The 12,750-nt window shown below is 39.8% G+C and overlaps 1 protein-coding gene across 2 annotated transcripts in view; it reads left to right on the top strand.

The window, feature by feature from the left end:
• Nucleotides 1–12,750, top strand: part of map3k22 (mitogen-activated protein kinase kinase kinase 22) — an 86,924-nt gene that overhangs the window by 36,805 nt on the left and 37,369 nt on the right. For both annotated transcript variants that reach the window (XM_017717667.2, XM_017717676.2), the window contains exons 4-5: nucleotides 2,634–2,749; nucleotides 6,261–6,298. In XM_017717667.2, coding sequence (XP_017573156.1) covers nucleotides 2,634–2,749; nucleotides 6,261–6,298 — 154 coding nt within the window. The remainder of the gene's footprint in view (nucleotides 1–2,633; nucleotides 2,750–6,260; nucleotides 6,299–12,750) is intronic.

The following is a 12,750-nucleotide window of genomic DNA, read 5'->3' as shown; positions in this document are numbered from 1 at the left end:
TATGACTACAATACAAGATGATTCTATTAAATAAAAGTCAAATATATTGTTAGAAGTATCACTAAAAGTGAAAAGTAGTTTTACAGTATGTCAGTTGCTATACCGTGTTGATGATATATCGCCCAGCTCTAGTTGGCAGTTGGAGTTTTTGGAAAACAGAGGAAACTCGAACTGACTGGCGTCTGCCATGAGTCAGCATCATTCATGCCTCAGGATGTTGTGGCTTCATCCTCATGAGACGTCGTTTACCACAAACTGGAGGAAAAAGTACCTACATCTAACTTGAGGAAAAACTGTAAATACAGATAATCAATAAATTGCTACGTGTTCACCAGAAAGACAGACTCTTGTCTCCTGGCCTCTCACTGACAGTGGAGGTGAATGACCTTGCACTCAGACTGTAATTAGTAGATGCAGCTAATTGCTTCCATTAGGGCCTCTTGATATGTTAATGCTGACGGTTATTTGCATGATTGCTCCCAGTTTGCTGGGTAGAGGCTAACGAGGTGGCGGCTGATACGCAGGCTATTTAAATGTTTCCCAGGATGCTAATGCTTTCCTTTTTTGATCCCAAGAAACAGCTTTCTATTCAGTGCACATTTGTCTTGACAAGGTCTGCAGAAAACCTTCTTTGGTCTTCAGAAGAAAGAAATAATTGGTCCTTTTTCTACTCAAACAAAGTTTTACTTCAGTTTTTGAAGGGGAGAGGGCTAGCCTATTAGTTTTAGCTTCGCTGGGGCTGGTTAAAACAAAACCACTTTGTTCGCTGATCGATTCACTTCTTTGTTTCTTTTTATCACAGTCTATTTGAAGCCTGTGGCAATGCGAGCCTGTCAGTGCTTCACAGCTAGCTGGATTTGGTGCCTTTAGCTTTATGCTAACAGTGTGTGTTGCATTATTCAACACTTTCTTTTTTTTCTCTCTCTCTCTCTCTTTCTCTCTTTCTCTCTCTGTCTGTCTCTCTCTCTCTCTCTCTCTCTCTCTCTCTGTGCCTCGCTCGCGCTCTCTCGCGCTCTCTCGCGCTCTCTCGCGCTCTCTCTCTCTCTCTCTCTCTCTCTCTCTCTCTCTCTCTCTCTCTCTCTCTCTCTCTCTCTCTCTCTCTCTCTCTCTCTCTCGTGCCCACACATTACCTCTGTCATGCAGAGGGTTTGATTCCTGATCCTGAGGCACTGAAGCCGAGCAAGTCTGTCAAAATAGATGATGCCATTAGCATTAGCACTGATGCTGCCATGCTAGCAGAGAGACTTGTGGCCAGCCATGTGTGCAGCGTCGTGCGTGCTGACCCCAGATCAGATTGCCTGCAGGTTTATGTCACCATTGAGGAAATAGGCAGTGGTTGGTGCTCTTATGAAAACAAAGCATGTGGATTTTCGCGGTGGAAAATTCACCAATAGAATCTGAAGTGGAAATACTGGTCTCGTTGGCGTTCCCTGTGGCTCTGTAGACGTACCATGGTCGTTCATCATACGCGCACTGTGTCTATTTTTAATCCCAGCAAAACGACCTGCTTCCTTTTAAAGTCCCCTTTGAGACATGCCAGGGCACAATGCAACAATGTTAACCCAACATTAACTCATTGGTAGCCATCTCGTTTAACAAGGCAGTTGACAGTCCAGATGTCATGGTGAATAAAAGCATGGATGTTAAATAATATTAATAAAAAAAATCTGACCAATAGAAATGGTCCAAAGAGCATTTGCTAAAATACTAAATGCACATGTAAAGGTTCCGAAAAGTCTGGCTTGAAAGTTGTAGTCTTCCTCATGGCAGCTCAGAAGAGGTCTATGAATTAATAATGGTAATGGATTCAAAGCTGTTAGATGCATAATTTTATGTGTCATTTCTGCCATACATGTTACTTTTAAGGCCCTTTTTTCTGCTTTTCAAGTTATTTTCAGAATCAGCTTTGTTTTCACCAGTTGTAATCATTCCTTTCACGAATCCTATGCATCTTTGAAACACTATAATCTACACAGACCTTCCTCACTCTTTGCGATATGAGTCTTTTAAGGACTAGTTGCATCAGTTAGTAGACGAGAAGAACCATAGTTGGTAGGGGATGTCATGGATGCTACTATTTTTGGTGGGTACTCATCTCTAGAACATTGAAACCCTCTTTTGAGACCAAACTTCTTTACAGTTCAAACTCACAGTAATCCCGATGAATTCTCAGAAATCAGAAAACTATGACTGGTAATCCATAGCAAAGCAATACAAAGGCATCTTCATTCAGTTGTAGCATTGTTTCACATCCTATATGTTTGTTGGACTGATATCTGAAGAAAATGCTGCACTGAATATTGGAGCAAAGAAGAAAACATTTAGTTTATGCAACAAATGTAGCCTGAAATTGTAGAATTGCTCAACATAAAGTACATAATGCGGTACAGTAGTAGCCATATGTAGACTAATGTTAATCGTGACTGTAAGAGTATATATACAGTATACTATTATGAGAATTACAATTACTTTAGTTTAATTTTGCACAGTTTTACACTGTGAGTGATATTTCTGTTCAAAAAGTTTACAGTTTGTTTTTGGTACTATTTGATAAATCTTCGGTTTCAGTATCAAAAGAAATACCACTATATCTTTACTCATTATTACTAACTCGCTCTGTTCATTTGTCACAGATGATGAGGAGGCTCTAAACTCCATTATGAAGGATCTGGCAGCGCTGCGTTGCTGTTACCAGCTCAACAGCAACAACAGCCACAAGCCCAAGAGCAGGACTCAGACCTACAGACAGGTAACTGCACTTAAATACTACATTACCCACAGTGCTACATGTAAATAGTACATTACCCATCTCTTAGCAGAAACCAAAAGCAAGAGAAGCTCATTAAAAACTCATTAAAGCACATTTTTGATCCGTGCAGTGCCTCTTCAGGTTTGCTTTAGGTTCCTGTTTGGCGCACGTTTTAATCGTCCTTAAACGAACCCATAGAAATGAATGTATGTGAATGCACTGCTGAATGCATTCTTAAACAGGACACAGCTGAGAGGGACTGTATTGAAAGTTTTTAAGCCTTTACATCCTGCTGTTATCCGTAACATGAAATTTATTATGCCTTCGTGTGTGTTTGTTCCTCCAAGTCACCCACAAGCACCCTTTCATCGGTAATTTTCTCCACAGTGCTATCACTCCACACAGGACACAAGTCAGAGTAAAAGATAAATGACTTGCACGCATAGTGTACACCCACTCATACACACACAAATACACACACTTTCTCATTTTCTTCTGAAATGACACTTCAGAGCCACGCTGCAACTCAAACAAAAGGCGGAAAGTCAGGCTGAACCGAAAAGCATTTCCATGCTAATGCTAATGCAAAAGCATCATAGCTGCCAGCATCATAACTGCTATTAGTTAAGATCTCTTAAGTGCTGTTGTGGGAGTTGATTGTACAATTGCTCATCAATCTGCGTGTAAGTGCTGAAACTAAAACGGTTGTGAGCGACTTGTGTTTGCTATTGTTTTGTCAGAATATGAAATCATCCTTATGTTTCATGTGTATTATTTATGCCTATATGCAATAATGATGTGTCCCAATGTGTCAGTCATGTATACATGTGCTAGTTTCTTATTTGGCATACAGTCATGTGGCAAAGTTTGGGCACTTTTTGTAGATTTTTTAAGTTAAAATAAGTTAATACGTCTTCTACGGAGAACACACTTCTGCACATTTTAATGCATAATTTCTGTTTGTTTTATTTGACACATTAGACAACAAAAAAACTAAATGTGGCCTGTGCAAAATGGCAGATTGTGGCCTTTCCAGTTATGTGCCAAATTTTTTAAATTAAGCAAATACGTAAAAATTGTGTACTAAAAGTTACTGAAAGGGGGCTCAGAACAACAACAAAAAAAAGTTACTGAAAATGTCTTTTTTAAGGATGTGTTGACCTTTTTTCACTTAAAAGAAAATCAACAAATGTCATGTGACCAGGCAAAATTACTTTTGCATACAACTGCAATAATAATATATCCTGTAAGGATTATATGCATGTGTAAATATCTATATGCAATAATAATATATCTCATTTGTGTTATTTTCTAAGCAACCAAAACAAAAGTTTTCTGCTTTCATTTTCAAAAAAATGAAACAATGTGTTATTTGATCATTATCATCATCATGGTTCACTGATGCAGTGAGTTAGATGATTCAGTGTTGCAGTGTTTTAGATGTTTCAGTGATCTGGTGGTGTAGATGATTCACTGATACAGTGATTTAAATGATTCTGTGATACAGTGATTTAGATGGTTCAGTAATGCAGTGATTAAAACGAGTCAGGGATACAATGATTTAGAGGTCTAAGTAATGCAGTGATTTAGATGATTCAGTGATACAGTGATTTAAATGACTCCGTGAAGCAGTGATTTAGATGACTCAGTGAAGCGGGGATTTAGATGACTCAGTGAAGCGGGGATTTAGATGGTTCAGTAATGCAGTGATTAAAACGAGTCAGGGATACAATGATTTAGAGCTCTAAGTAATGCAGTGATTTAGATGATTCAGTGATGCAGTGATTTAAATGACTCCATGAAGCAGTGATTTAGATGACTCAGTGAAGCGGTGATTTAGATGACTCTGTGATACAGTGACTTAGATGATTTAGTAATGCAGTCATTTAGATGACTCAGTGATGCAGTGATTAAAATAAATCAGGGATACAGCTCTCAGTAATGCAGTGAATTGGATGACTCAGTGATGCAGTGATTTTAGATGTTTGTGTTGCAGTGATTTAGATGATTTAGTAAAGCAGTGATTTAATTGATTCAGTGATGCTGTGATTTAGATGATTCAGTGATTCGGTGATTTAGATCAGTAGCACAGTGAATAAAATGAATAAGGGCTACAATGATTTAGAGGTTTCAGTAATGCAGTGATTAAAATGAATTGGGGATACAATTATTGAAGTCTTGGTGATGCAGTGATTTAGATGATTTAGTGATACAGTGATTTAAGTGAATCAGTAATGCAGTGATGCAAATAATTTGATAATGCAGTGATTTAGATGGCTCTGTGATGCAGTGACTTAGATGATTTAGTAATGTGGTCATTTAGATGACTCAGTGATGCAGAGATTAAAATGAGTCAGGATATAATGATTTAGAGGTCTCAGTGAAGCAGTGATTTAGATAATTCAGTAATGCTGTGATTAAAATGAATTAGGGATACAGTGATTTAGAGGTCTCAGTGATGCAGTGATTTAGATGACTCAGGGATCCAGTAATTAAGATGGCTCAAGTAGATATATAGTCAGCATGTAGTCAACTAAAAATTGCAGTCTCAGTGTAGAGTATGTGGACAATGTGGCATTGACCAGAGAGATTCACTTGAAAGAGGCCCCAAATATTCGGTTGTAACTCCCATTAGGATGAAGCAATCTGAACTAAAACAATATGCTACATACCTTGGCGTATGTATAATCGATTGCGTTGCATGCAATGCTGGAAGTGATCTCCGTTTTCTGCCAGACATATGAAGGTGTACAGGGGTATACACCCAGAAATTGTTATGGGAGGTTAAAAGTAGCGATGGCTGTCTGGCACCTACCTCATCGTTCTGACGCAACAGCATCCTGGCTTGTGCGAAAGCTCCATATATTGAGGAGCGCACTGCACGTTGTGTCATTCAGAATGCTTCATCCTAGTAAGAGTTATTACAGAATTTTCCGGGGCCTCTTTTGAGTGAATCTCCCTGTGCTTTGACCTCACTTCTGTTTTTATAATGCATGTCATATGATGACATTCAAAATCAGTTCAGTGTTTAAGAATTCACTGGGTGTTTTAATACTTTAAGTTACTTAATTTAATACTTTCAATTCACCCCCATCTGTCATATGATGACAAACTATAACGTACTGCATCAGGTGCATATTTTCACTGTCACATCGAAATCTCACAGCTGTTTGAAAAAAAAAAAACTTTTCTTTGAAAATCATGTTATTTTATCTTATCATAGATGTCATGACAAGCTTCTGTTATGATGGTGACGATGTGTACAATATGCAGAAAACATCAATAAGCAGTTCTTTCCTATAACACTAACTAGCGTACCAAAAGCTGAACGCTGCTGTTTCCATTGTTCTGTTTCCATAGAGCTATTTATGTGAGATCAATAAATGTTTATTCACTTCCCCTCGTAGAATAGATTGCGCCCAGTGTGAGCTGTAGTGTTTTTTTGGATCTCGGCAGGCCGGCCACTTTCCATTGCACTCATTCCATTCTCCTGTTTTTGTTCCTTGCACAGGATCTGCGAGTGAAGCTGGAGCATGAGAGAGAGAAACGGTGAGTCAGAACATTGACATTATTAGTGCTTTGCCTGGGCCTCTGCTTCCCTCATCACATCCACACGGCTACTGCCTTTGCCAAAACTGAGCTTTCCGGGCTAGAGGGAGAAACCTGACAAATTGCCAAAAACAAAACATTCCTAGTAGGGCTGCACAGTATATCGTTTGTTAATTGTTAGAGGAATACTGGGCTGTAGAACTGATATCAGAGAAGGTTACAGTAACTGCCCTCACTAAATATTCAACATTCCATTTGAATGTTTTGGAATAAAGGCATTAAATGAACCAAAAAAGATAAAGAATTTTGGTCAAAATAAATTATCATGTCACATTAAATGTTTTAAACTCTGTGTACACTTGTTGGCCAGTTTAGTAGAAACCTCACTCCCCCTCACTGATAGGTTTTGTCCACTGCACTTTTAAGAACTCACCTAAACTGGAACCATTGAAGCATATGGTTCTAGTTCATTTTCCACTTGCTTGAGACAGGTGGAACGGTCATAAAATTGCGAGTAATAAACTGGTAAAGATCACGATACACAGCAGTAAATTCATAATATCGTATGTCCATATCTTGCATCCCTAGAGCATTGTGACATTTAACTGTAGTGTGAGTAGACAGACAGAGAGAGAAGGAGCCAATATTTGAGTTCAGTGACACAACCCATATTAATCGTCAGCGTCCTGTGGTTGAGCCATACACCCACGCAGAGTGAGAGCATGTGTCATTTCTTCCAAACCGCGTCCAGCAATGCTACAAGCTGTGGGAAAGGAAAAATGTATCTGTAGCTCTCTTCTGAAGAGAGAATAACTGTCATGCAGTTTATCAAATTTGCTGGCTGGCTTTGCACAGTAAAACTTACATGCAACTTTAGTTGCTTGAAATTTACTAGACTTGTCCAATGTAAAGCATCCTCATGTGGAACTTGGCCGCAACAGTTTGCAGCCATCTCTGGTTGTTTAGTGAAAAAGTTTTCAATCCAAATGGCAATAATGCATCATTTGATAACATTAGACAGATCAATGAACAAGAAAATGAAAAGTGAAGATCGTTTATTGGGTGGTTGAAACGAAGAGCCTCCTGACTGAAGGTTAGTAGTTACTTTTTTGTCAGTTTCCTGAGCCATGAGAGAAACGTGAGTTCTCAAAGCTAAGATTCTGTAACCTGCTGCGTCAACTAGCCAGCTAATGCTAATGGATGTTTATATGGCTGCTTGTGAAGTCTTTGTTCTTTGTTAGCCTTCTGTTATTAGATACGTTACGTTACGTTACTAGATTAACTTTCTCCTCTCTTCGCCACCCACACAGAGCTCTGATTCATTTGGGATCTAAAGGGTGAATACAACAGGAGGCTGAGATGTGGTCAGCAATAAACTAGTGCTTCAAAGCCCAGATGAGCAAACATCAAGTACTACTTCAATGGCTATTTAAACATTCATTTTCAAAGGCTTCACATACACACAACAGATTAAAAAGTCAAATATAGAGTAAAGAATCCACGATGGGTAGATACAATGCTAATTTGGCTAACTAGCGTAAAGTGAACTAAGGCTGGCTTTACATGGGGAAACTTTCATGCAAATTGTTGCGTGTTATACGTTGCCTACACAATAATTTCCATGCATCTTAACAGCCACACAAAGCAATTCAAAAACAATCAAAATGTCAAAACTCCACTAGATAGCCAATTAGCAATGTGTATGTATTGACAAACTTTTTGCAGAATTTGTATTATTTTTGTATATTTTTCCGGCCCTCTTTGCCATTTCTTTTTTTCTAATACTACAAATCTGTCGTTTACACTGCAAAAAGGTCTTGTCAAGTGAATTTATCTTAACTCTAGTTAATCTAATATTTCTTATTTTATGAAATAAGATGATTATGCACTTATTATAAGATTATCCATCTTATTTCAAGACATTGTTTACCTGTTTTGAGCAATTTTATCAAGAAAAATGATCTCCCTATACTTGCAGAAATTTTCTGGTTTCAAGCAGATTTCTAAAAACAAGTAAAGTTTTCTGCCAATATAGTGAGGTACATTTACTTAATAACACCACTTAACACAGGTAAAAATGTTTGGAATTAAGCTAAAATAATCTTAAACTATCCATCCATCCATCCATTTTCTAAGCCGCTGTTGTGCAAATGGAACAGAGAACAGGTGGAAATGATTGGCAGTTAGCAAGACACACTCAATAAAGGAGTGGTTCTGCAGGTGGGGACCACAGACCACTTCTCAGTACCTATGCTTTCTGGCTGATGTTTTGGTCACTTTTGTGCAAGGAGGAACAGGAGGAGCACTGCCAGAGCCCTGCAAAATGACCTCCAGCAGGCCACAAATGTGCATGTGTCTGCACAAACGGTTAGAAACCGACTCCATGAGGATGGTATGAGGGCCCGACGTCCACAGGGGGGTTGTGCTCACAGCCCAACACTGTTCAGGATGCTTGGCATTTGCCAGAGAACACCAGGATTGTCAAATTCGCCACTGGCACACTGTGCTTTTCACAGATGAAAGCAGGTTCACACTGAGCAAATGTGACAGACGTGACGTGACGTGAGTCTGTAGACGCAGTGGAGAGTGATCTGCTGCCTGCAACATTCCTTCAGCATGACCGGTTTGGCAGTGGTTCAGTAATGGTGTGGGGTGGCATTTCTTTGGAGGGCCGCACAGCCCTCCATGTGCTCGCCAGAGGTAGCCTGACTGCCATAATGTCCATGATGAGATCCTCAGACCCTTTGTGAGACCATATGCTGGTGCGTTGGCCCTAGGTTCTTCCTAATGCAGGACAATGCTAGACCTCATATGGCTGGAGTGTGTCAGCAGTTCCTGCAAGATGAAGGCGTTGAAGCTATGAACTGGACCGCCCGTTCCCCAGAGCTGAATCCGATTGAGCACATCTGGGACATCATGTCTCACTCCATCCACCAACGCCACGTTGCACCACAGACTGTCCAGGAGTTGGCGGATGCTGTAGTCCAGGTCTGGGAGGAGATCCCTCAAGAGACCATCCGCCACCTCATCAGGAGCATGCCCAGGCATTGTAGGGAGGTCATACAGGCACATGGAGGCCACACACAATACTGAGCCTCATTTTGACTTATTTTAAGGACATCACATCAAAGTTGGATCAGCCTGTAGTGTGTTTTTCCACTTTAATTTCAAATCCAGGCCTCCATTGGTTAATACATTTGATTTCCATTGATGATTTTTGTGTGATTTTGTTGTCAGCACATTCAACTTTGTTCAATGAGAATATTTCATTCATTCAGATCAGATTTTTTTGAGCAGTGTATTTGAGTTTTTAACTGTTGTGTGTAACTGTTGTGTAAAAATGAGTAGCTGTTATGCTTATAGTCTAGTTGATGTTTTGCTCATCCTGTCCTAGAAGCACAAGTTCAATTCGGGCTATGTCTTAGTCTCATCATATACAATCATTTTCATCCTTTGGATCCCAAATGGATCTGAGCTCTATGTACAATTGGGATAATAAGAGTGGAGAAAATGAATCTTGCTACATAGATCACGTTAACAGCAGGCTAGAATAGTAATTATTAACAGCGGTACAGGCAGTTGTTTAAATCACTGTAGCACTAACTGGCTAGTTAACGCAGCTGATTACAGAAACGTTAGCTTTGAGAAACATTTGTTGTCATGTCTCAGATAATCTCAGATAACATAATGAAAAGCTACCAACCTTCAGTCAGTTGGAGGGTGGGTCTGCTTTTCAACTGGCCAATAAACCATCTTCTGTTAATTTTCTTGTCCATCAGTTGGGTTAAATCAGTGGCCTGAAAAAATGTTGTTCAGCATGCTCACATGTTGAAATGCTTACAGCTGTTGAGCCTGTTTCAGATGAGTTGCAGCACCCTTTATATTGTGCAACTCAACTGCAGTTTAGTTTTATGTAGGTTTCAGGCAGCCAAAGTTGCATGAAACTTTCACCGTGTAAAGTCAGGCTTAGATTTACACTAAATATCGAGAGTGTGTAAACAACAACCAGAATATAGTAAGTCAGTGCACTCATAGTTTATCTTGGCCTTTTTTAAGTGGCAAGACTGTTTTGCTTCTGCATTTTGTTGCAGACTTCAGAAAGACTAAATATCCTGATGAATATTGTGAATTATGAATGTGTCAAGTATCGTGATGTTACATTTTTATCACCCACCCTTGGATGAAACTCTGCTGAGCTAGCTATGACCATGCCTCCAAGCTTGATCTCTCAGCAAAACCCCCCAGTGCATCCTGAGAAAAGCCAGGTTGTGGTCTAAAAGATTCTGCTCTCGCTTTCAGCAGACCCAGAGAGATGGAAATGACAGTGCACCCTGCATGCTGCTCTACACTTCTAATTGGCCTCTGAGGAACAGCCTCACTCACTTTTCACATTCTCTTGTGGACCAGCTTAATGGCCCATTAGAGAAAGCTAGATAATCACCCTACTGCTGCGGCTGAACCCTCACGATCAAATAGATCGCTTAGGGACAAATTTGTGCACTGCATTAGGCCTATACCATGTACTGTAGAAATGTTTTGATATGGATTAGCGCTAATGCTCAGTTTTGCTTTTTCAGTACATATTGCTGGCTGTATAGAGAGGTTTCTTCTCCCAGCTATCACTTGAAGCTAAATTCGGGATGACTAATGATTCAAAAATCTTGCTGGCAAGGCTAAAATAAATTTGCTGTTAAAAAGAGACCTCAGATCTTTTCTTATCTGTTTCTGGACCATGCTGGAAAGACACCGAGCTAAAAGCTAAAGTTAGCATGGCGGCTACCTGGCTAGTTAAATATTTTACTTCAGTTTAGCTTCTTTTCTCTGACTGAAAGGGTAAAAACTTGAATCTAGTGTCCATTTTGTGTTGAATGTAGACAGAATCTTTACAATTTACGATTTTTAAACTATTGAAGTAAGATTAGTCATGCTTGGTAGTCTTTATCAGCCTATAGATCAGTGGCTAGGCTAGCAGTCAGGCTTGTATGACACCACAGGGATTTCTAGGTGTTATATGACGTATCTGTGTAATGCATGCTAGATATTGTAGTTGAATCGTTTTTTTTTTTTTAACAAAAACATAAAAATGATATGATATCATGAATTCTTTTAAACCGATGAGAATGAGTCATATCATTTTGTGCTACAGAATAATACATAACATGACAAATAACATATTCACCTATAGTTTTCGGCCCAAGGTTTTTGTCCTCCCGTTATAAGTTTACACCGCAATAACATGCTATGTCGCTATAAATGCTGGAAGCCAAAACGTTAAATGTCACAATAACATATTGAGGTGATATGGCTCTTATATTGTAGTCTATGTAGCCATACAGGTACTGCAGAGGGCTGAGTTAGCTAAAGTGTTCTGGAAAGTTCCACTCTTTGAGCCTTTAATGTGACGAGCACACAGAGACAAGTCACTCAGTCAAGCCTCATCAGCACAGGCTGCTTGTGTCAGCTGGCCAGGCTAAGCAGCCTAATTGGAGCCACTCGAAGCTTTTTTCCTCTGGCAGCGGCTGAAGTGGTGGGACAGGAAGTAGGAGAGCAGAGCTGCGAGTGCCAGCCTGGGGGTCTGGGCCAAGCCGGGCGGCTTATCTGAGCACATCGAGGAAGGAAAGCCATCTCGTTCCATGCATCCTCTGCTTCTCCAGCCAGCCACCTTCCCCCACCGTCCTCCGTTTCCGCCCATATCTCTCCCATCACACACCGGAAACATGGCCAGCGTTCACTGGGCCTGGCGAAAAGTACTGAACTATTAATCTTACAGTGATAGTTCTGTGAGAAATCAAACTTGCATAGTTTTTTCACTGTCGATCAGTCAAGGCATATTTGGTATCTGAAGTTGGCCTCTTTAGTTTTGCTCCGGAGCTCGGAGGCTAATATAGCTAACAAGTACTAGGAGCTTATGGATGTGAGTTTCTATTGTGTGACACAGGGATACACCAAAATGTCAATCAACTGAAAATGGTCTAAAGAGAATAAGGGCTGAACATTAAAAAAAAAGTTTAAATAAGGCTACAGTGAAGTGTCAGAATCCAACACTTAACAAATAATCTGAACGGTAAGGCAAAATAGTGATTAGAGTTTGCATTCAAATATTATGAGCAGCAGCAGATAAACGCTGAAGCACAAACACAGTCCCTTGCAGCTGCGTTCTGCATGGTCTTTACATGCTTTTATCACTAACTGGTTTAATTAAATTGCTAAAAGAAAATCACATAAATAATACCATGCAGCTCACTGTCTTTTGATAACTGTGACTTATGAGCTCATCACTGCCTCTGCTGGTGAAGCCTCAGAATACTAGATGGGAGTTCCAAAGCCACATCCACATGTCTTGCATGTTCAAAAAAAAAATAGGTGTTTTTGTTTTTCATAGCAGAGTCACCCTGGAATTTAGCTTTAGCTATCTTTGGAAAATCATGAAGTGTTATATTGTATAGCTGTTA

The sequence above is a fragment of the Pygocentrus nattereri genome, chromosome 24 (assembly GCF_015220715.1).
Source record: "Pygocentrus nattereri isolate fPygNat1 chromosome 24, fPygNat1.pri, whole genome shotgun sequence".
Classification (NCBI taxonomy): Eukaryota; Metazoa; Chordata; class Actinopteri; order Characiformes; family Serrasalmidae; genus Pygocentrus; species Pygocentrus nattereri.
This window is presented reverse-complemented; position numbering and strand designations above follow the sequence as displayed.